At 36.9% G+C, this 22,420-nt stretch overlaps 1 protein-coding gene across 1 annotated transcript; it reads right to left on the reverse strand.

Annotated features, from left to right (window-relative positions):
- Positions 1 to 13,218: 13,218 nt before the first annotated feature.
- LOC143569772 (uncharacterized) lies at positions 13,219 to 18,088 on the reverse strand. The gene is made up of 5 exons (XM_077055602.1): positions 18,016 to 18,088; positions 15,766 to 15,871; positions 14,425 to 15,432; positions 13,925 to 14,332; positions 13,219 to 13,865 (listed from the first exon to the last, which is right to left on the reverse strand). Exons 2-5 carry the CDS (start codon positions 15,809 to 15,811, stop codon positions 13,219 to 13,221), a joined length of 2,109 nt encoding a protein of 702 aa, XP_076911717.1. The 5' UTR covers positions 15,812 to 15,871; positions 18,016 to 18,088.
- Positions 18,089 to 22,420: the final 4,332 nt, after the last annotated feature.

A 22,420-nucleotide genomic window follows, 5' to 3' on the forward strand; every position in this document is an offset into this window, starting at 1 on the left:
CCCGTTCTAACAATCGATGAAGGGAAAAGGGGACATAACTCCAAACCCAAAGCAAGTGTTGCTAAGGGCAAGGGCCACGTTCAAGGAAAGGGAAAGAGGAAAGCAATCACGCCCTACAAACCGAAGGAAAAGAAGCAAAAGGTTGCGACGCAAGATCCATGCTTTGAGTGTGGAGAGATAGGTCATTGGAAAAGGAATTGTCCGACCTATCTCAATGCATTAAAAGATAAGAGGGATGCGGGGCATACCTCAGGTATTATCTTTACTATATATGTTGAACTGAATGTTATTTCTTCAAATACATGGGTACTTGATACCGGATGTGGAACTCACATTTGCAATTTGTTGCAGGGGTTCAAAAGAAGTAAACAACTCAACAAAGGGGACATTAGTCTCTTTATGGGCAATGGAGCAAAAGTTGAAGTCCAAGCTCAAGGAGACTACATGTTAAAGCTTCCAAGTGGTTTGGAAGTAATTTTGAAGAATGTTTTGTATGCTCCTAAGTTAAGGAGAAACATTATTTCCGTGTCTCTTTTAAAACAATGTGGCTTTGATCTTAAATTTATAAATTGTGATATTCATGTTTTGATGAATGGCATGTTTTATTTTAAAGCTATACCCATGAATGGTATATATGAAATAGATCAAAGTGGTATGTCACATAGTAGTTCAATGTACAATGTCAACACCAAGAAACTCAAGAAGGACTTGGGTGATTCCTATCTTTGGCATTGTCGCCTTGGACATATAAGCAAGAATCGCATGCAAACTCTTCGCAAGAGTGGTATTCTAGAAACAAATGAGTATGATTCATTTGATGTATGTGAATCTTGTTTACAAGGCAAAATGACAAAGCAACCCTTTAATAAAACTTTTGAAAGGTCAAAAGAATTATTGGGTATCATACATTCGGATGTATGTGGTCCTTTTAGACCAATGACTAGGAATGGTGAAAGATACTTCATTACCTTTATTGACGATTATAGTCGATATGGTTATGTGTACTTAATGAAACACAAAGATGAAGCTTTTGAAATGTTCAAAGACTTCAAAACTGAAGTAGAAAGACAACTCAAGACCACAATCAAAGTACTTCGTAGTGATAGAGGAGGTGAATACCTAAGTGGTGTTTTTCAAGATCATCTTAAGAGTTGTGGAATTATTTCACAACTTACTCCACCTGGAACACCACAACATAATGGTGTGTCTGAAAGGAGAAATCGTACCCTATTAGATATGGTTCGATCAATGATGGCTAGAAGCACTTTACCTCTATCATTTTGGGGCTATGCTTTACTTTCCGCTGTTCGCATATTGAATATGGCTCCAACCAAGAAAGTGGAGAAGACACCTTTTGAAGTATGGCATGGAAAGGCTCCATCGCTATCATTTTTAAGAGTTTGGGGTTGTGAAGCTTATGTAAAGCAATACACCCCAAACAAATTAGAAGTCCGATCCACTAAGTGTATCTTTATAGGTTATCCTAAAGATGATTTAGGATATTACTTTTACGATCCTAGTGAGCAAAATGTTATTATTGCTCGAAAGGGTAAGTTCTTGGAAACTAAGTTCCTTGAGGAAGGAACTAATAATAGAACAGTGAAATTTGATGAGGATCAAGAATCACAAGATGATACACAATTGGTTGATACTAGCACTCAACAAGAGGTTGTTGAAAGTGATCAAGTGGTTGATCAAAACACACAAAACGTTCGCAGATCTGGTAGAGTTAGCAATCCACCTGAAAGATATGGATTTTTTGTAGAAGGTTGCTACGTGGTAGATTCGGATGAACCAACCACATACCGTGATGCAATGTCCAAGAATGATTGTGACAAATGGCTTGAAGCCATGAACGTTGAGATGCAATCCATGTATGACAACCAAGTTTGGGAATTGGTTGAACTACCACTCAACTCCAAAGCTGTTGGAAGTAAGTGGGTTTTCAAAAGGAAAACTGATATGCATGGAAACTTGGATACTTATAAAGCAAGACTTGTAGCTAAGGGTTTCACTCAAACTCAAGGGGTTGATTATGATGAAACTTTTTCGCCTGTGGCAATGCTAAAGTCTATTAGGATATTATTTGCCACAGCTGCACATTATGATTATGAAATTTGGCAAATGGATGTCAAGACCGCTTTCCTAAATGGATATCTTGAGGAAGATGTCTATATGGTTCAGCCTGAAGGTTTTGTCGATCCAAAACATCCTAATAAAGTATGCAAGTTAAAGAAATCAATCTATGGATTGAAACAAGCATCTAGAACTTGGAATCATCGTTTTGATGAAGAAATCAAAAGTTTTGGGTTCATCAAAAACGCTGATGAGGCTTGTGTGTATAAAAAGGCTAGTGGGAGTATAATTACATTCTTAGTATTGTATGTCGATGACATTCTACTATTTGGAAATGACATTCCAACCATGGAAAGCGTTAAGGCTTGGCTTGGAAGTAGATTTTCCATCAAGGATCTTGGTGAAGCTGCCTATATTTTGGGAATAAAGATCTATAGGGATAGGTCAAGGCGCTTGATAGGTTTGAACCAAAGTACATACATTGATAAGATCTTGAAAAGGTTCAAGATGGAAAACTCCAAGAAAGGTTTTGTACCTATTCAAAGAGGGACCATATTGAGTTCAGCTCAATGTCCATACTCAAAGGGTGAGCAAGAGATGATGAAACAAATCCCATATGCTTCTGCTATAGGATCCATCATGTATGCGATGATATGTACTAGACCGGATGTGTCATGCGCTTTGAGCATGACAAGCAGATATCAACAGAATCCAGGAAACAGTCATTGGATGGCTGTTAAGAACATATTGAAATACCTTAGGAGAACTAAGGATATGTTTCTGATATATGGATCTGGTGAGGAGGAACTCGCTATAAAAGGTTACACGGATGCGAGCTTCCAAACTGATCGAGATGATTCTCGATCACAGTCTGGGTATGTGTTCACTCTTAATGGAGGAGCTGTCTCTTGGAAGAGCTCAAAACAGGAAGTGGTAGCATTGTCCACTACAGAATCAGAATACATCGCCGCTTCATTGGCAGCTCAGGAAGCTGCATGGTTGAAGAAATTCATTACTGATCTAGGGGTAGTCTCTTCCATTCAAGACCCCCTAGAAATCTTTTGTGACAACGAGGGTGCGATTGCACAAATCAAGGAACCTCGTTCGCACCAAAAGACAAGGCACATAGAGCGGAGATTCAACTACATAAGGGATGAAGTTGAAAAGGGAAAGATATGTATTCGCAAAGTTGGAACTGATCAAAATCTTGCGGATCCATTCACGAAGCTCCTAGAAAGACCGAAACATGAGCGTCATGCGAGTGGCTTAGGACTTCGATATTCTAGTAATTGGATTTGATCTATTTTGTATTAAAGTTTAAAAGACTTTTGTAATTTAACTCTTTTATATGATTATGGAATCTTGAGTTAAATTCTAATTTTGCATGTTTAATCCATGAATAAGTTATCTTATTCTAAAAGTCCGTAGTCAATCACATTTGTGGGAACAAATATGAAGCAAGACTATTATGAACTAGGATTGGTGGATATTCATAAGGAATGAATATGGAGCATAGGATTGCTGCCAAAGTTCATAGATATTTGTGGGATACAAATATTGGACTGACCCGCTCTCAATATTACTACATGGAGTCGATTGACTTGATCATTAGTAATCTTGAGTAAAGGAGAATTTCATATTATCCTTAGACCTGAGATGTATACTGGGTCTTGATTTTCACCAAGTATTACACTTTGACTCTCCCCTTCGCTATTCGTAAAAGATGGTACATAAGGATGAGCTCAGGTGGAGTATAAAGTGATAGTGAGAGGCGTATACAGTCAAGATGGAATTTGTTCCTCTTATGTGTTGAGAGTTTAGATGTCTAAGGCCTGATAAAGTTGAATTGTAAAGAGAATGATCGCCTATGTCTCTTAAATCCAACATGACATCTAGTAACAAAGGGATATAATGATAGATTCACCTAAATCATATCAAGTAAGGGACTTGAAGGGATGATGTTATTGAATGGCACTTCGTCAAACACATTAGGGGTGGTGAACTGTTGTTAGGCGGTATTCAGCACTTGCATTAATTTTCTATGTATCTCGTGCAAGTGGGAGATTGTTGGAATTACGTATGCCCGAGACACATACTTAAACTAATGTGGCTAACTGTGTTTGATCCAAGTCGGGTCATACCCAATAACAAGCTAGACAACACCAAATGTATTCTTTTAATGATTTGATCATTTAAACGAATACCGAACACTACGTGTTTAGAAAATTGGTTTTCTAAACAAACACAGTTGAGGATTTAAATAAATTATCTGGATAATTTGTTTATATAAATTAATTATTTAATTGGTTAAATAATTATGTAAATACATGTACATTTTATATAATTAAGTTTTATAAAATGAATGGAGATGGTTTTAAATGGTTAAAACAAAATAAATAAAAAAAAAAAAAAAAAAATAATTAACATAACCGGCCACCCCATGTGGGTGGGGGTTTTGGTCCAATCAAAACTTTGTCTCCATGTGATGACAACTTTATACATCTCCAATAAGATTACATGCATTTTGGGTCTTGACTTGGGCATTATTATTAAAATTTTGAATCAAGAAAATCATCCATCTCTCTCTCAATATTCACGGCTCACTTGAGCAGAATTTTGAGAGCATTGTGAGCTTGTTAAAGTGTTCATAAATCCTAGCAAACAACTTGGTGTTGTCACAAATAGCTTGGGTATCACACTCTTGAGGTCTTCTTCTTTGGAGGCTTGCCATTCATCCACCATCATCTTCAACAACTTACTTGTTCTTCTAAAGGTAGAAGAAGGTACAATTTACATTTTGTGAGCATCTTGTTCTTGTAATTTTGATCCTTGTTCATTGGGTTTTAGATTTAACATAATGGTATGTTCATAACAAGTTATAAAATCTAAGCTTCCGTTGCGTTTTCATGTTAAATATGGTTAACTTGAACTTTGATAATCTTGTATAAAACCCAACAGAACCCCCCACAGCAACAACACTACCGTAAGCCCGAACTCACTCGGGGCTTCAACAATCAGAGTCACAATAACAACGGTGGCGGGCAGGGTTCGAGCGGATATGCTGGGAAATATCCGAAGTGCAACAGGTGCAACTATCATCATGCTGGGCCGTGTGACCGTGTCAAGTGTCTGAGATGCGGAAAGATGGGTCACCAGGCAAAGGAATGTAGACGAGACCTTGCGGCAAAGGGTGCTCCTAAACCGCCTATGACGACTAAGGGATGTTTCGAATGTGGTCAAGAGGGTCATTTCAGGAAAGATTGCCCCAAACTGAAACAGAACGAGAACAATGGAAGTGGCAGTGGTGGTGGAAGCAATGGCAAAGGAAGAGCTTTCGTTATTGGGTCGGGTCAAGCCCGCAATGATCCGTATGTGGTGACTGATAAGTTTCCTGTGAACGACTGTCTTGCTTCTGTATTGTTTGACACTGGAGCTGATAGGAGTTTTGTGTCGAAAGCCTTTAGCCTACTCTTAGACTTAACTCCAACCCCGTTAGATGCTAAGTTTCCTGTTGAATTAGCTGACGGTAAGACTATAGTAACGACTTATGTACTTGCGGGATGTAAGCTAAAATTGTCAGGTCATATTTTTGATATTGACCTCATACCTTTTACGCTTGGTAGTTTCGATGTCGTTGTCGGCATGGACTGGTTATCCGAGAACCGAGCGGAGATTATATGTCATGACAAGATAGTCCACATTACTACCCCTTCCGGCGAGATCATTTCGATCCAGGTCGAGAAGAGCGGCATAACCACCAGCGTCATCACCCTCATGAAGGCGCAGAAGTATCTACGAAAGGGTCATCCGGCAATTTTGGCGCAGATTGTTGAGAAACCCGCGGAGGAGAAGCGAATTGAAGATATACCGATTGTGCAAGATTTTCCGGAAGTTTTCCCGGAGGATTTGCCCGGACTCCCTCCTATTCGACAAGTCGAATTCCAAATCGAATTGACCCCCGGTGCAGCGCCCATAGCACGAGCCCCGTATCGGCTCGCACCGGCGGGGCTTCAGGAGTTGACCACCCAATTGCAAGATTTGTTGGATAAAGGTTTTATCCGACCTAGCTCATCGCCATGGGGAGCCTCTGTCTTATTTGTCCGAAATAAGGACGGGACTTTCCGCATGTGCATCGACTACAGAGAGCTGAACAAGGTGACGATTAAGAACCATTATCCATTACCCCGAATTGATGATCTGTTTGACTAGCTTCAAGGACCGAGTTACTACTTGGAACTCGAGACGTGGACCGGAGTTCACGTGGGAACGCGAGGATCAAATGATGTAAAAGTATCCTCACCTTTTTGAATGGCTGACCAAACACAGAAAACCGCGAAACCCGACAAACCGTCAGCAATCACCGGAGGTATGAATTAAATTTCGGGACGAAATTTCTTTCTACTAGGGGATGATATGACAAACTGAAAATTTTTCTTACTTTTTCACACTCATCACGACTTGACTCAAATTTTCGGGACGAAAATTCTTTAACATGGGAATGATGTAACATTCGTCAATTTCAGGTTAACTCCGTTAACCCAACTCCGTCAATTCAAACTTAAAGATCATTGAATCTATAACGCACACCTCATTACATTTAAACTAGGGTTTAAATGACGCTTGACACTTACTACATGTGTAGTCTTTCTGGAATTGCACCGAAACGCAAACGAGTTGACGCAAACAATTGGTGAATAAACGAAAAACGTCAAAACAATAATTATGTGATAATTATGTGTTAGACATATGTGATACTTAATTATATTATGTGTGACGCTAGACAAGAAACAAGAACTAGTTAATTAAGCTAGAAAAGTAACAATTAAAAGTTGAGGGACTAAAGTGTAACATCTTGTTATTATTAATATTAACCTAGAACCCTAATCTCTTTCTCTACTCTCCCTCACAATTGACGGCAGCCCCCCCCCCCCCTTGCTCTCCCTTGGATCGGCTCACACACACACACATATCTCTTGGTTTTTGATCTTGTTTTTTACAATTAAAGCATCCTACACCCGATTCTAGCCATCTTCTACCTTCCTCTTGCTTATTTTTGTGCTTTTGAAGGTATAATTATAAACCCTAGAATCTGGAAATTATATATATAATGTTCATATGACTTGTTTTGATTAGATGATGGTTAATTATGTATTGATTGTTGATTTGATAACTAGAATGGATGTTATTGCATGTTAATTGCTTGTTTCTTTGATTTTGAGTTCAAGTAAAACCCTAATCATGTATGTTGTGTGTATTTGATGTGCATGGATAATGATTATGGTGTCTAGAAGGTCATATGAACGGATTATGGTCCATAGATAGTTAATATGTTGAGTTTGGATGCAAACAGTTTCTGGACAGATTGTGTTATTGATGTTCAATTGGCTGTAACGGGGTGTGAATGTGAAAATTGGTCGAGATAATTGATACTACAGTAAACTAGATTGAGTCTAGTTTCTAAAGAATATAAATTTGCAATTTTTGAACGTGTAAAAGTTAACTTTTATGATTTTATAAAAACGTTGTGCAAAGCTGAGTTGTGAGACCTGCTGTTAGGTTGTTTTGTAAATAGTATATCTCATGAACTACAAGACCAAATGGGTTGGTTCCACTTCTGAAAGTTAACTTGTTGAGTTAAGAACCTAACCCAATTGGTCTTGTATCCGTTGGATTTTTCATTTAACGGGAATTTCAAATAACATTATGTTGCGCATGAATTTGACTGTTATGAGTTTGCTGTAATGTTTTAATCATTGTGAGAAACCTATGTGGAATAAAAATAAAATAAAATATGTTCTGGAAACCTAATACATGTATGCTTTTGTGATGATTTTTGATGAATTAATTTAGATGCTATGATCGGTGGAATAGTATAATCTTTCAAGTAGAATTTCTGTCTCGGTGAGACTAGCTGCTGAATTTTGTGAAAATGCATGAAACATGATAATTGCTAGTTAATTGTTATGTTTTGACCAAATTGCCCCTGCGGGGAATACTTGCTAGATAGTTGTGGTGTTTTGACCAAATTGCCCCTGCGGGGAATAGTTGCTAGTGATGTACATTATTAATACACGACATGTAAATAATGGTTCACACATGTATCGTATCACAAATGTACTTGTTAAGTCACACACGATTCATAAACGAAACACGAAACGTAATTTGTGCATAGGTGTTATGTGCCGAGTCTAGAGACTCGATAATAGTTCCGACACTTAGAAAATCTCTTTGTTGTTTTAGAACGCTAAAGAGAGTTTTCTGTGACGCGCATCACTTGGTGATTTATTTTTGGGAATTCTTCGCAAACAGTGAGTTTCACTTACCCCTTTAAACTGTTTTAAACGTTTTTCACTTGGGGGAGATAACATACTCCGATAAACGCATTTAAGATTTTGTTAGTAAATTATATATCACTTGTAAAGGCTAAGTGGAAAACGAAACAATTGAAGTCCTACACATCGAACCGGTTAATATTTGGAATAGCGAGTCACTGTTGAGTAGTACTACTGGGTTTGACAAACCCCACCCAACGCTAAACTCGACTGGAGGTCGAGCGGGTGTAATTTTGTCTAACACATACCATGGTCTGGCTGACCTGGTGGCAAGGCACTTGATAAACAGTCAGCTTCGGTGTCGAACACTTAGTAATACTTGTTGTATAGGCTAGCTACCTATCGATATATAATTGATTTAACACTATCTGGTAACGCAAAACGCTGAACGCAAAACGCTAAACGCTTTATTTTATATAAACTTGTGAACTCACCAACCTCGTGTTGACACTTTTAGTATGTTATTCTCAGGTAGCCGAGGCGGGCGCGCGGTATAGGATCATGCATTGTTTGAAACGCTTTTGTTTATGCAAACTGATTTTAAACTGTTGTCATTGGGTTTTAAGTCGTCCTGCGTGACGCAACTTTTGTCTTTTGGTTTTTTACGCTTCCGCACTTATTTTCATTTAAACGTTTTTATGGTTTGATTATAACTAATGATTCCGATCCTGTTAGTTCACACCCTCTGACGGTAAAACCCCGTTAGTGGATTTTGAGGGTGTGACAGATTGGTATCAGAGCCATTGGTTATAGCGAACTGGAAGCTGCATGCATACTAGACTATAACCGCGATGACCCATTAGTTATAATGATACGCACTGCATATGTTTGTGTAGTCTTTGTTATCTTATCTCTTTACCTCTTTCACTCATACGCGCGCATACACGGCTTACCTGTAAGGATGTCGACGCCATCGTCATCATCATCCGACCCGATGTCTCACGCCCCTGGAAAGGAACCGCGTCTTTCCAACTCATCGCCACCCCGAGTAGTCCCGGAGCTCGAAGCTCTTGCACCGAAGAGGTATTGCTTATCCGGAGGCATGTACGAAAACGAAGTTTAGCTGGGATTGGTACCCTAATATGATTAGGCGTATGGTTTATCGCGAAAAAGTTCCCCCGCTAGCTCACCCGAACCACCCTGCTTACCCCAACACCCTACCACCCATAACCGAACCTGTGGAGCGAGTTCTCGCAGCTGTCGTTTCTTGTTTGGAGCGTGACGTTGGTTATATGCGCTGTACGAGTGCGAAAGTTTCAGGACTGTTAAAGGATGGAACCGAAACTAAAGAGGAAATTTCCCGCCTGACAGCAAGGAAATGCAAGAGGTTAGTGATCAACAGATGAAGATTATGAGAAAGATGCAAGCCGAGATGATAGACTTGCAAGAGCAACTCCAAGTAGCAAGGACCCGAACCGAGATAGCTTTAGAGCGTTGCGATGTCCTACAAATGCAAATTGCTCAGAACGCGGCCGAACCTGAGGCAGAGCCTGAAGCGGAACCCGAGGAAGATCCTGAGGAGGAACCTGAGGAAGATCCCGAGGAGGAACCGGAGGAAGAACCGGCTGAGGAGGAGGCACACTCAGAGGTGTCCGCACTTATTTTCATTTAAACGTTTTTATGGTTTGATTATAACTAATGATTCCGATCCTGTTAGTTCACACCCTCTGACGGTAAAACCCCGTTAGTGGATTTTGAGGGTGTGACAGTATCATCCTCCTCGTCATCATAAAACTCGGGGCAATTTTCTGCTTTGTGCCCGATTTCACCACAGTCTTCACAAACCGGGAATTTTACTCCAACTTTCCCGACTTCTTTCTTCTTACCCTTTCTGTACCCAGCCAGTTCACGTTCTAACTCAGTAATTCTTTCAGACTCACTCGTGACTGACTTATCCGATCTGGATGAATTACCCCGTCTTCGTATTTCAGCTGCTGCTTCTGCCTTGGAATCTTCACACATGAACTCTAAATATTCCCAATCATCTTCCTCAGGCTGATTCAACAACTGACTATTACACGAGGCCTTAAGATGCTTTTGGTCCTCGTATGTCAAACCATCAACAAAGCACTTTACCAGTTCCCACAATTCGATTTGATGATGTGGGCATTTTCTGATCATATCCTTATACCTGGTAAAAGCTTCATGGAATAACTCATCCGGTAACTATGAAAAGTGACGAATGTCTGAACGGGCCTCGGTAGTCTTCGACTGTGAATAAAACTCGTTTAGAAAGAGTTGTTGCATCTCAGCCCAGTTTCTGATACTGTGTGTTGGTAACGAGTTAAACCACAGTTTCTCTTTGTCTTTTAAAGAGAACTGGAATAACCGCAACCGGACTACATCCTGATCGAATGTACCATCACCAATAGACCCGCAAATAGCCGAAAAATCAGCTAAGTGTGAATACGGGTCTTCCGAAGCCATCCCGTTGAAATGAGGAACGATGTTGATGTAAGATGGCCGGGATTTAAAAGTTTGCTGTCCCGGCACTCGTTCCTGTGGGACCAACGGGGATGCTCCGTCTGAGATAGCCGGTCTGAACCGACTGTTAACACCATGAGCCGGGGCTATGTAATTTCTCCTTTGCCCCCCCCCCCCCCCCCCGTGGTTTCCCATACCGCCCCGGTTAACCGGAATACCACGAACTCTTTCGGGCCGTTCCGCCCGATTTACCCTTTCTCGATCCCTTCTTTTTCTGTTAACTGGTTCAGCCCGTCTTCGATTTACCGGCTCCTCCACCTCATCTTCATAATTATTTTAACCCTCAACCTCCGGTTCACCAACCTCGTTCTCGGGTTCAGCCTCCCGATTTCTCCTAACCCATTGATCAACCTCATCATTAGCTGCCCGAAAACCCTCGTTTCCATTATTCTCTTCACCCTCATCCTCATATTCAGTCGGAACACTCGATCGAACATCATCAATATTTATCCGAACTCGGCGGTTGGGGTTATTGTTTGGAGCGGATGGTCCGGATTGGTCAAAGTTGAGGTTTAGGTTTCGGTTAAGGTTTCAGTTTCGGTTTTGATTTCGGTTTCTGGAGGCACGAGCTGAGTTGTTTTGGTTATTCTGGTTATTGAAGTTTGGTGGTCGGGTATGTTTTCTGGGTGAAACATTTTGGTTTGTGGAAGTGGATCTTGGTTTTGGTTATTGTTCTGGTTCTGGTTTTCGTTTTGGTTCTGGTTCTGGTTCTGGTCTTCCATTTGTGAGTTTCTGTTTTGTACTCGGTTCTGCCGAGCTACTTTCTCGATTTCGGGCTCGTAAACTGTCGGCCCGATTGTCGGGTGCGCATAAACCTGTAATCTGCACAACTGACACAACCCGCGTAAAATGAAAAAAATACAAATAAAATAAAGTAAAATAAAATTTAAACTAAAAACTGAAAATTAAATAAAACACGAAAATCAAATAACACGAAAAACAAAAAGCGCACTAACTCCCCGGCAACGGCGCCATTTTGATGACCGTCGTTTGAGTCAATCAAAAACCTAATTATTTTAAATAGTTAGAGCAAGTAGGGTATCGTATCACAAGGAGTATGTGGTCAATGCAATTCGTGTAACAGATTTAATATTATGAAGTAAACGGTTATAGTGCTGATCACACAAGCAATAGTTTAAATTAAGAGAACTAAGCAACGAACAAGTAAACGAGTATTAAGCAGTTAACAAAGTAAACCACACCCGGGAATTCAAGTAAGCAACCAACAGTATCTCATGCAACCTAACAGATTGATTATTAACAATTAACTGAAAACTGATCAACCAGACAAAACCTTAGACGTCAACAATTACTTTACACACGGCACTGGTTATCAAACAGTCATTGCCAGTGTGACTCAGTTAAGGGTAATTGTACGTTTTATCGTATTCAATCTAACCAAACAGTTATATGACTAATTATCTAGCAACTGGTAACAGATCGTTCAGACCAACGTAAACCTAAACCGACCGAACACACAGAAATACTAAACATCAATAATCATATATCAATCTTCAATAACAAAACATAAGTATTCTTAATCACATGAGAAAAACTGTAAATGGTTACAAACTATACATCCCGGGTGCGATTCTAGGAGATTAGCCGAGCCGCGACATCATCGAATCTTCAATACGGATGATATGGATCGTAGATATGGTCTTGACACGAGCTAGGATAGTGGAAATCGCCTCTTGTAGCTGCTGGAATCGCCTATGGTTTGTCCAAACGGAGTTAGGGTTTTCTAAGATGTAAAATAAGATATAAACCAAAAATCCCGTCTGCACCCCCCATCGCGATACGCGATAGGGTCTTCAACGGTCCATCGCGTGACCAGAAAGTCAAAGATAATTAACACCCCATCGCGATACGCTATGGGTCTTCAAGTGAGCCCATCGCGTATCGCGATGGGTCTCCTCACCAGCAAACATCATTTAACTTCTCGTTTCGCGTGCTGGACATTCTGGGTCTTCATTCCGTGCTACAACAGGTCCATATTGAGTACTTTAACGCCTGTGACCTGAAATCCAATAATACACGTATGAAGTATCGATAGTTCTAAAATAAACAGTTAAAACTAAACAATAAACAAACTAAAACAAATACAAATTAACCGACCATCAACCATATAAATCAAATCGTTTACAATTAAACTTATTACTTTAGCCCATGTGAATAAAAGTATCAGATACAACGATTTGGCATCACAAGTTTGTCTGATTTGATATGAGAAAAAGGAAATGGTTTACTTAAAACACCGAAATGTAAATACATGTATATAAGATACAAGCTGATACAATGAAACACTTGAACAAATTGAGGTTAATTAAGGTTGGGTAGCAGATTCTTTCGCACACCTATAATGAATTCTAAACTTGCACAGGAAGCACTTAAGGATCATCTGACGCTTCAATTCTTCATAACATTCATCGCATAGACCATCAGCATCAATCCCTTGTACAAAGGTGAGAGGGTGCTCGTGATCTATGGTCTCAACTGTTTCTCCAAACTTGACATTGATATACCAGAAGATAGTATCATAACGCATAGAATAGAGTTGATAAGTAGATCGTTCACATTGACCTTTTACAGGTGCGCAAGCAGTGTGAATAGACGAGGCACACCGGTTGAAATGATAGAACCAGTCTACAGGGTTGAATGTAATCTCACAAACCTCACAATAGTATTCGCTACTATGGTTCTTGACTGGATAGTAGCTTAGAATCAGTGAATGTTTGTCGTACCTGTGGCTTATCTTTCTAGGTAATAATAAAGCACACTTCATATGCAAATAATAATCACAAATGGAACAATGAAAGTCCCCACGGCTTACAGTCCACCACCTGCATGCCTTACAGCTCTCCCCTGGTGAATCTTCTAATCTTTTGAGGAGATGGTTAGGGTGAGCTTCATGTTTGATTACATCGGGTATGAATCCACAATGGATATCCACATAGTATTTGCACTCCTTGGCTCGCATCCATATGCGAACCCATTGCAAGGTAACTTACAAATGTGACAATTAAACACACCCAACCACTTTCCAGTGACTTTTGGCAGAAGAACAAGCTTGTGTTCTGGATGGTCGTGACGGTTTTGTATTTCATAGGGTAGCTTCATGCACCACTCATGAACAACAAAACTACAATGTTCGGAGCACTTGTAAACGGGCACATTGGTGATTGGCCTCACACATCCATCACAGAGTAGTTCCACTTTTTTCATTGGATCATGGAGAGAAACTGACCCATTAAGGAGTGTGTCCAAACGAATCAATGGATGTGGATGACTAGAATGCGTGAAAATTTCGCTTTCAGTAATTGATTTGCCTTCATTCATAAAATGGTGCTTCAGAAGGTTAGCACTCTCATCAGGAAATGGAAAGGAGATTACATCAAGATGCTCATCGTCTTTAAAATTTTTGTGAGTTTTCCAGACACCTAATTAATGAATGACATATTTAAAGTGAAACTTAATTTGACAAACACAATATTTAGTATGAAAAAGAAAAGGCATAAATAATAATAAGTACCTGCGGGCATCAAGATAGAAGATGTAAACGCATCTTTCCTTGAAGTTGCACAGTCAACATGGACATAATATCGACATCTGTCACATCTGTAATTCCATTTATCGAATAGGAAACGTTTATCACAAACCATGCAATGGGGAAAGAGTTTATCCTTCAATTCAATATAATGAAATGAATATTTAAGCGTAAGTGAATGAGAATGATGGAAACTTCCATCCGTAGACTGTTGGATAAGTAACTTAGCTGGAAGCAAAGCACAATTCAAGTGGATCCTGAAACTAAAACAAGTGGTACAAAGGTAGAAGGTTCCACTATGTTCATCACCACAAGCGTTACAACCGGATATCATCCGACTCAAATAGCGTTGTAGTCGGTGAGGGTGACTTGGGTGCTCCATCTTCTGCTCATACATGGTAGCACATATTATGTCCATGTTGAATTCACAAGTGGAACAATGATAATTGTAGAACTTTTTTCTGCTACTATCGCAAATAGAACATATCCATTCATAATCAGCAATGTCAACTTTAGCATTTTCTTCTGTGCGACTGGACTTGAGATACCTGGGATCATCTAACTTAAATTGCTTGGACAATGTAAGATTGTGGTCAAGATGTAATGGGTGGTTGTGATGGGTTTCAGGAAGTTCTGCACAAAATTTGTGTAGGGTGTAGTCACATGTCTCGCAGGAGTAGTAACATAGATGAAATGAATAGATCTCTTCCTCACACATTTTGCACGTGCCAAAGAGGCCCTCTTTCATCACAAAATTTTCATCACCTTCGTCTTCAAATTTATCTTCATCTTCATCTTCATCTTTATCTTCAACTTTGTCTTTGTCTTTATCTTTATCTTTATCTTCAACTTTGTCTTTATCTTTATCTTTGTCTTCATCTTCATCTTCATCTTCCTTGTCAGAGTTTTCCTTGTTGTAGTGAGGCTGCAATGGAACAAGGCTGAGCGGATGCCCGTGACTAAAGTGTATGAACGGCTCCATTTCTTTGTCATCTTCACCGGTTCAACATCCAAAGATTAAAAACATTTAAAATATATGTGTTATGCAATTGATATAAGCATGACATCTCTTCATCCCAATGCAAAACTTATTATATAACTAAGACTTAAAAGATGGTAGTTCATAAATCAAGCAATTAAGGTTATTCCTAGTTTCTAATATATATCTTACCTTCTATAGTTCTAATTTTGTGGCTAATCTCATTTCTTCAAAGCCTTATATAATTCTTAAATCATATTAAACATATTATATTCTTGTAATTGTCCTTACTATTAATGTAGATATGATATCAATTGTACAAGTCTCAAGTTAATCAGAACACTTACGTGAAGACTCGGTCTTCTGAATGCTTGATGATGAAGATGAAGCCATGATGATGATTAAGCCTCTAGGCAGCCTTCAGCCCTTCAATTTGATGGAAAAATTTCTTTTCTAGCGTTATAAATAATAATACATAATTTGATACAAGCAAACAACTAACGCATAAATCATTTTAACCACCGTGTTTACATGTTATCCTCTTAAGATTTCAACTTCCCTCAAACTGGATATCTTAAGTACTGTCAAAGGTCATTAATATTTCTAACATTCTCCAATTTGATCGCTAGACCATCTGACTATGAACTCTATACGTATGTAATATAACATTAATTGGAACAAGTGATTAAACTTGATCACGTTAATTAGGCTTTCTTACGATGACATCAAAGCAGACACATATAGTCGATTGCATTATTATCAATGTAAGACCCCTACCAATTATAACAATGGCATCATCTCAAATTTATTGAAATGTGGTAAAGAATGTGTTTGTCTACGTTAAAAATTATAGTGCACAAATATTCATAAGTACAAACTTTACATTTGAGTGAAGTGGGCAGATAATGCCTAAAAATGTTTACATGGCATTCATAAAATGTCTAACCCATATTAAGTACATGATCAATGAATATAGAGGTGCACAAACGGTTCAAAACCCTAAACCAGTTCAGTTTGGTTTAAAAAAATGACAAAAGACAAAAATCAGCTTATGATCGGGTTGAAACCGGCTTTTCGAAAGTTTCTTGATCAATTTAGACCGGTTTTGGCCGGATTCGATTTGGGTAAACCGGTTTGGAACAGGTTTTAATGTCAAGGATTATAAACCGGTTCCAAGCCAAAGATTTTTATTGGTTCCAAACCGGTCCTACAATACTAGTTCCAAACCAGTTTGGTTTAGTTTGGGTCGTAGGTTCGGTTAACCAGTTTCAATGTGCACCTCTAAGTGAATACTTTGGGCAGCAGACCATTGGTAAGTGGATCAACTAATGTGTCAACTGTACTAATATAATCAATATGGTCCTTCAATTAAAACTTGGTGATGATTTATAACAAAGTATTATGTAACTAATCAACAACTTAAAGATGCTTAAAACAAATGTATCCTTGTAATTCACATCATTATTCTAGATGGCGAATCCTAGCAATGAACCGATTTTCATTGATGATGAAGTTGATGGATATGTGAAAAACAAAGACCTTTTAAATTGCACTGTCTTTATTTTATTTTATTTTTTTGTGGTTTTTGATGATGTTTATTATTTGTGGACATTTTGCAATTTGCATTACACATTCTGATATACCACTTCAAAAGACACTATTAGAGAATGTGTCGAAAGAATTTTGATAATTCAAGACTATAGTTTTTTGGGTGTGAGGTTATAGTATTTAGAGTAGAATACAAGAAATTTCAAATTTTCGTATCAAAAGGTTCATGTTTCTGACATGATTTTCAGGTTCACTTTGGGTTTAACAGGCCAATCCGATCGAGAACACGAGCCGTTTACAAGCCCCTAATTGTGGGTTGTTTATCCTTAAAAACAACACATGTCTATGTTTCCCATAAAAACATTAAAGTTTTACTTAAAACAAAAGATATCAGGTACTTCCAGCTAGTTACTACTATGTCTTAACGATATATGAAATGAATAAGTATGGTTAGGTTTTACACATGACATATATGTCGATCAACAAAACAAACTGAATGTCAATGACATTGTATTCAAGAACAAGGTCATCTTAAATTTAAAGCAGGTACCTTAATTAATAGTAATCTGAAAACTACAACTACACCTTAAAAATAAACATAAATTTAAGAACATCTACCATTTATGGACTTATTTTACTTAGTAATTTCCTGAAATCCATATTTATCAAAAGCATATATTATTTAGAAAACAGATAAAGAAAAAACTAGCATCCCCTTCACAAGGTGTACCACTATTAAATTTGAGCCTTTAATCAAACACTTGGTGTGCATTCCCAAATTAAATTTCCTTGTATGTATATTAATTATCCAAACCAATAACTAGAGGAAGTAGGTAGAGACATTCATACCTGTAGTGTTGCAGATAAAGCTTCTTCCTTTGATCAGCAGGTAAATTGTAAACACAAAGACTGAAGTTTGGATGAATAAATAGAGTGAGTGGGATGAATGAATGAATAAAGGTATTTGCCATCTTCAAGAAACCCATATTCCATCAAAAGTTTGATTCTTTGAGTGACTGAATCAAAAGCAATTTAAATTCGTTGGTTACCTTTACGTTTTCATTTCCTAAATTGTCGGTTGCAACTCTATGGTTTCAGAGTTCATAAAACAATATATATATATATATATGAACAATATATATATATATATATATATATATATATATATAAGGGTCCAGATAAGAACAAGGAGTTTTCAAAGAATAGTAATAACCAACAATTTTTTGACATTTGGCATTACAAATTATGGTGAAAGACTAGGAAACTATGTCGGTTATAATGATGAAAGAGTAATTCTAGGAAACTATGCCGGTTTTTGGTAGTTTTAAATCTTAACCATTGATCAACATAATCCAATGGCTATGATTTATTCCTAGTTTTCCTAGAAAACTATTTATTTTTTTAGGATAACCCTCCCCTATATATATATATTTATATATATATAGGGGGAAGTTAATGTACAAATGAAATTAACGTGAGAATCAAGTAGAGTAATTATGTAATTTCATCATAGAGTAATTACATAATTACTCTACTTATATATATAATTACTCTCTATATATATAGTATATAAGGGATGGTTCAAGAGAGAAATGATATTATTGTAATAAATGTAAGAAATAAATATGGATCACTAGTTTTGTTTTAAGTTTTAAATGTTTAAAGCTAAACAAAGAAACTATTAACTATTCTCTTTCTTCAATTAATTACGCACTGCTTGCGGTGCGCGCATATAATGTATATATGTGTGAACCCTCGGGTGGGCAAAAGTAAAATTGCACTAATTTTGACGTTATTTTACTAATCTCGTGAAAATAACGTTAAAAGTGGCGGAAGGTTAATCAAGCATCATGTGGTGGCGTTGATAGCCGAAAGACAAGGGCACATGCACCAATCAGCCGGTGTCCCGATGATTGAGTGCTATGTGCCTTATGTCCAAGGCTTGATGCAAAACTACTATCGAGCCGGGGGTCTCACCGGAAGCAGTCTCTCTATCCCTATGGGATAGAGGTAAGGCTGTCTACATCTTACCCTCCTCAGACCCTACCATAGCATTGCTATTGGTGGGATATACTGAGTACGATGATGATGATGACGACTTATTTATTTAATTAATATAACTAATTAAATTATTATAATTAGAAAATATTAAGAACTCATTTATTTTTATAACTTACTTTTTGTTTCTTGAATTTTTATCCTACACAAGTATAATTTATTCATACATTAAAAAAAAATTCTATTCAAAACTAATTTCTTCCAACTCAATATATTAATATTCATCAACACATACTTACATTATGATGAATGATACCAAAAAACAATTCCACGTGTGTTGCATTAGACATCAACAAAAAACATACATCCTACACAAAAGCGTATAATCTGCACTTGTTTAAAGAATAAGAAAACATATAACCTACACACGAAAAACATTTAACCTACACACAAAATTCATCATCAATAAAATACACACGCACACGAGAACATATAACCTACACACGAAAATTTTATCTTACACAAATACAATTTATTCATACATTAATTTCTTTTCAAAACCAATTTCTTCAAATTCAACATATCAATATCCATCAACACGTAGTTACATTGTGATGAATAATACAAAAAACTATCTTACACATGGTTGCATTAAATGTCAATAAAAAATATACAACCAACACAAAAACATATACTTTACACTTATTCTAAGAATAAGAAACATATAGCTTACATACGAAAAACATATGACCTACACATGTGTAGAGTATGTGAATCTTTGTGTAGTTTATATAATTGTTGATGTCGAATTACATATGTAAGTTATATACTTTTTGTATGTTGTACGTTTTTATTGCTCAAAACAAGTGTAGGTTATATAACTTTGTGTAGGTTGTATATTTATTGAACTTAAATACGTTGATATATGCTAATATATTGAGTGGAAATTATTTTTTTAATATAAAGAAATAGTATTATATGAATAAATTGTATTTATGTTGAATAAAATGAAGAATGTGTAAATAAAAAATAAAACTAAAGTAGTGTTTTTATCCTTTTAATTATTATAGTTAAATAAGTTAGATATATTAGAGAAAAGATCAAATAAGAAGTTTGATTATCATAAGAAGGCTAGGAAGGAGGGTATTTTTGTCTAATCCCTTAATATTGAAAACCCACTTAATTTAATTTCAAAAACTCACTTAATTAAAACTCACTTAAAATTTTCACTTATCTCCTACAACCACCACCGCCCACCGCCACCCACCGCCACCACCTTGCCGGAAAAGTCTTCGGAAATTTCGTCGGAAAATAAAACACTATGAAAAACACAATAAAAAAGACACAACGTAAAAAACACAATGGAATAAACACTATGAAAATAAAAACACAATGACGAAAACACAATGAAAAACACAATTAAATTACACAATGTAAAAAACACAATGCAAAAAACACTATGAAAAAATAAAACACACTTGTATAACACAATTTTGTAAAACACAATTTTGGTAAAAAAACACACTTTGTAAAAAACCCATGAATTTTTTTTTATTTTAATATAGCAATATGGTACTTATATAAAAGATAAAAAAAATACCTGTTATTATGGTGAAATTGTTTTGAAAAAAAGATGTCGTATAAAAAAGTTATGGGCGTTTTAAAATGATGGGGGTATTTGACATGTGCCTTGTATGTGGAGAGAAAAGTCAACAAATGTGTTATCCCTATTATGCCCTTACCCTTATTTTACACTTGATGATCTTTTTAATCTAATCTCAACCATTCAATTTTAAAATGAACGAACAAGATTATTTCTTATCCTTCTTAGGAAAACTAATCTTCTTATTATAACTCAACCCAGATATATTAATTAGAGATATTATATATTATATTGTTCCCTGTCACTATAACCAACTTTTGGATGGGTGTCAGCCGTAGGATCAATCTGAAAACAAATCTGGACCGTAATAAGTCCCTAATTTCCTTCTAGAAGCGCAAGTTTCAGAGGCGGTTTTCACAGCTGCGATTTTCTTGCTCCCCGGTAACTTCTGTGCTTAAATATCTGTAAATTGAAAGAGAGATACGAATTCGCTGAATCTCCCCTGTGTACCTACACTGTGACTGAACATAAGGAAGATGATTGTATCGTATTAGGGTTGGGAGTCCATCAACCGGCATCTTCCCCTAATCAATAGTCAACACCTATCATCTGCGCTAATCAATGTTATTAGTAGATTTTAAGAGTCTTCTTTTTCAAATTCCGACAAGGTTGAATTGTGCGATAAAAATGTGTTTGCTTTCTTCAGAGAGATAATACAAGTTAATCATATTGTTTTTAGATTTTTGTTTTAATTATCTTGCATTGCTAACCTTAATTTAGGTTTTGATCATATTGTAGGACAATAAGAGGGCCAGAAGGTAGATCAAAGGTCATAGTCTGCTATAAAATATACCATGAACACTAGTTTGTGGTAATTTTCTATTAGTTTACTGATTTTTTTATTAGTTTTGCTGATATTTTGATCAAAGTCATATTCTTTTTTGCTTTAGTATTAATATTGCATGCTTCGTTTATCTTGAATAATATGCTTTTGATTTAACAAATTTGGAATGAGTGTATTACTAAGTTATTTGAGCTCAATTTGCTATAATAAACTTTGCATTGTTTCAGTACAAAAGGTGTCTTAACATCAGACCTCAAAGATTTCAATTTTCAGTTCATGATATAGTTCAGATTTGATTTCGTGTGGGTATCTTCTTAGCTTTACTTAAATACCTGCAAATAAGGGGTTACAATGATCAACAAAATTTCAAATTATAGTAGCCATCCACTTACATATGGAACATAATTACTATAATTTTTAGCTATCTTTTTGTCCAACCTGTATGATGCCATGATTTTCAACATAATAGTCAAGAACATGTAGTTCTCACTTGCTATTTTGAGTTTACTCTTATGGATCTCATAGCACTCAAAGTTAGACATTTAAGTGGTTGTAGTTGATACTTCTGTGCCTTGTATCGCTGCAGTGCCTAGAACAGTGACTAACTCCCCATCTATTTACCGGGCCTTGATGATCTAGTGATGCTGATTGCATAATACATGTAGTCGGGAATAACATTGATACGTGAAAGACGTGTTACTACTTGATTGGACAATAAGTAACTTGGAGTAATTTAGCCAATTTGCTACTTGGATCATGTGGGTGTTTTTCAGTTGATGATTTGTGGTGGTGTTGCTACTTGCCGGTCCTTTAATTTGACAGTAAGTAAATTAACTAACTTTTGATCTCTTGCTTTTGTATCGGCGCTGTATTGGGTGACATGTCAAAACAGGTAATATTTGTTCTTTTACTTTTGTTGATTTGAAACACATTTTGATTAAAAATGTAACTTCTTATAGATACTAAGTGTGTTAAAAATTCAAAGTTTGATTTACTTACCGGCCAGATG

Source organism: Bidens hawaiensis, unplaced genomic scaffold (genome assembly GCF_021521415.1).
Source record: "Bidens hawaiensis isolate Kalapana, Puna unplaced genomic scaffold, B.hawaiensis_p1.1 tig00024648_1, whole genome shotgun sequence".
Classification (NCBI taxonomy): Eukaryota; Viridiplantae; Streptophyta; class Magnoliopsida; order Asterales; family Asteraceae; genus Bidens; species Bidens hawaiensis.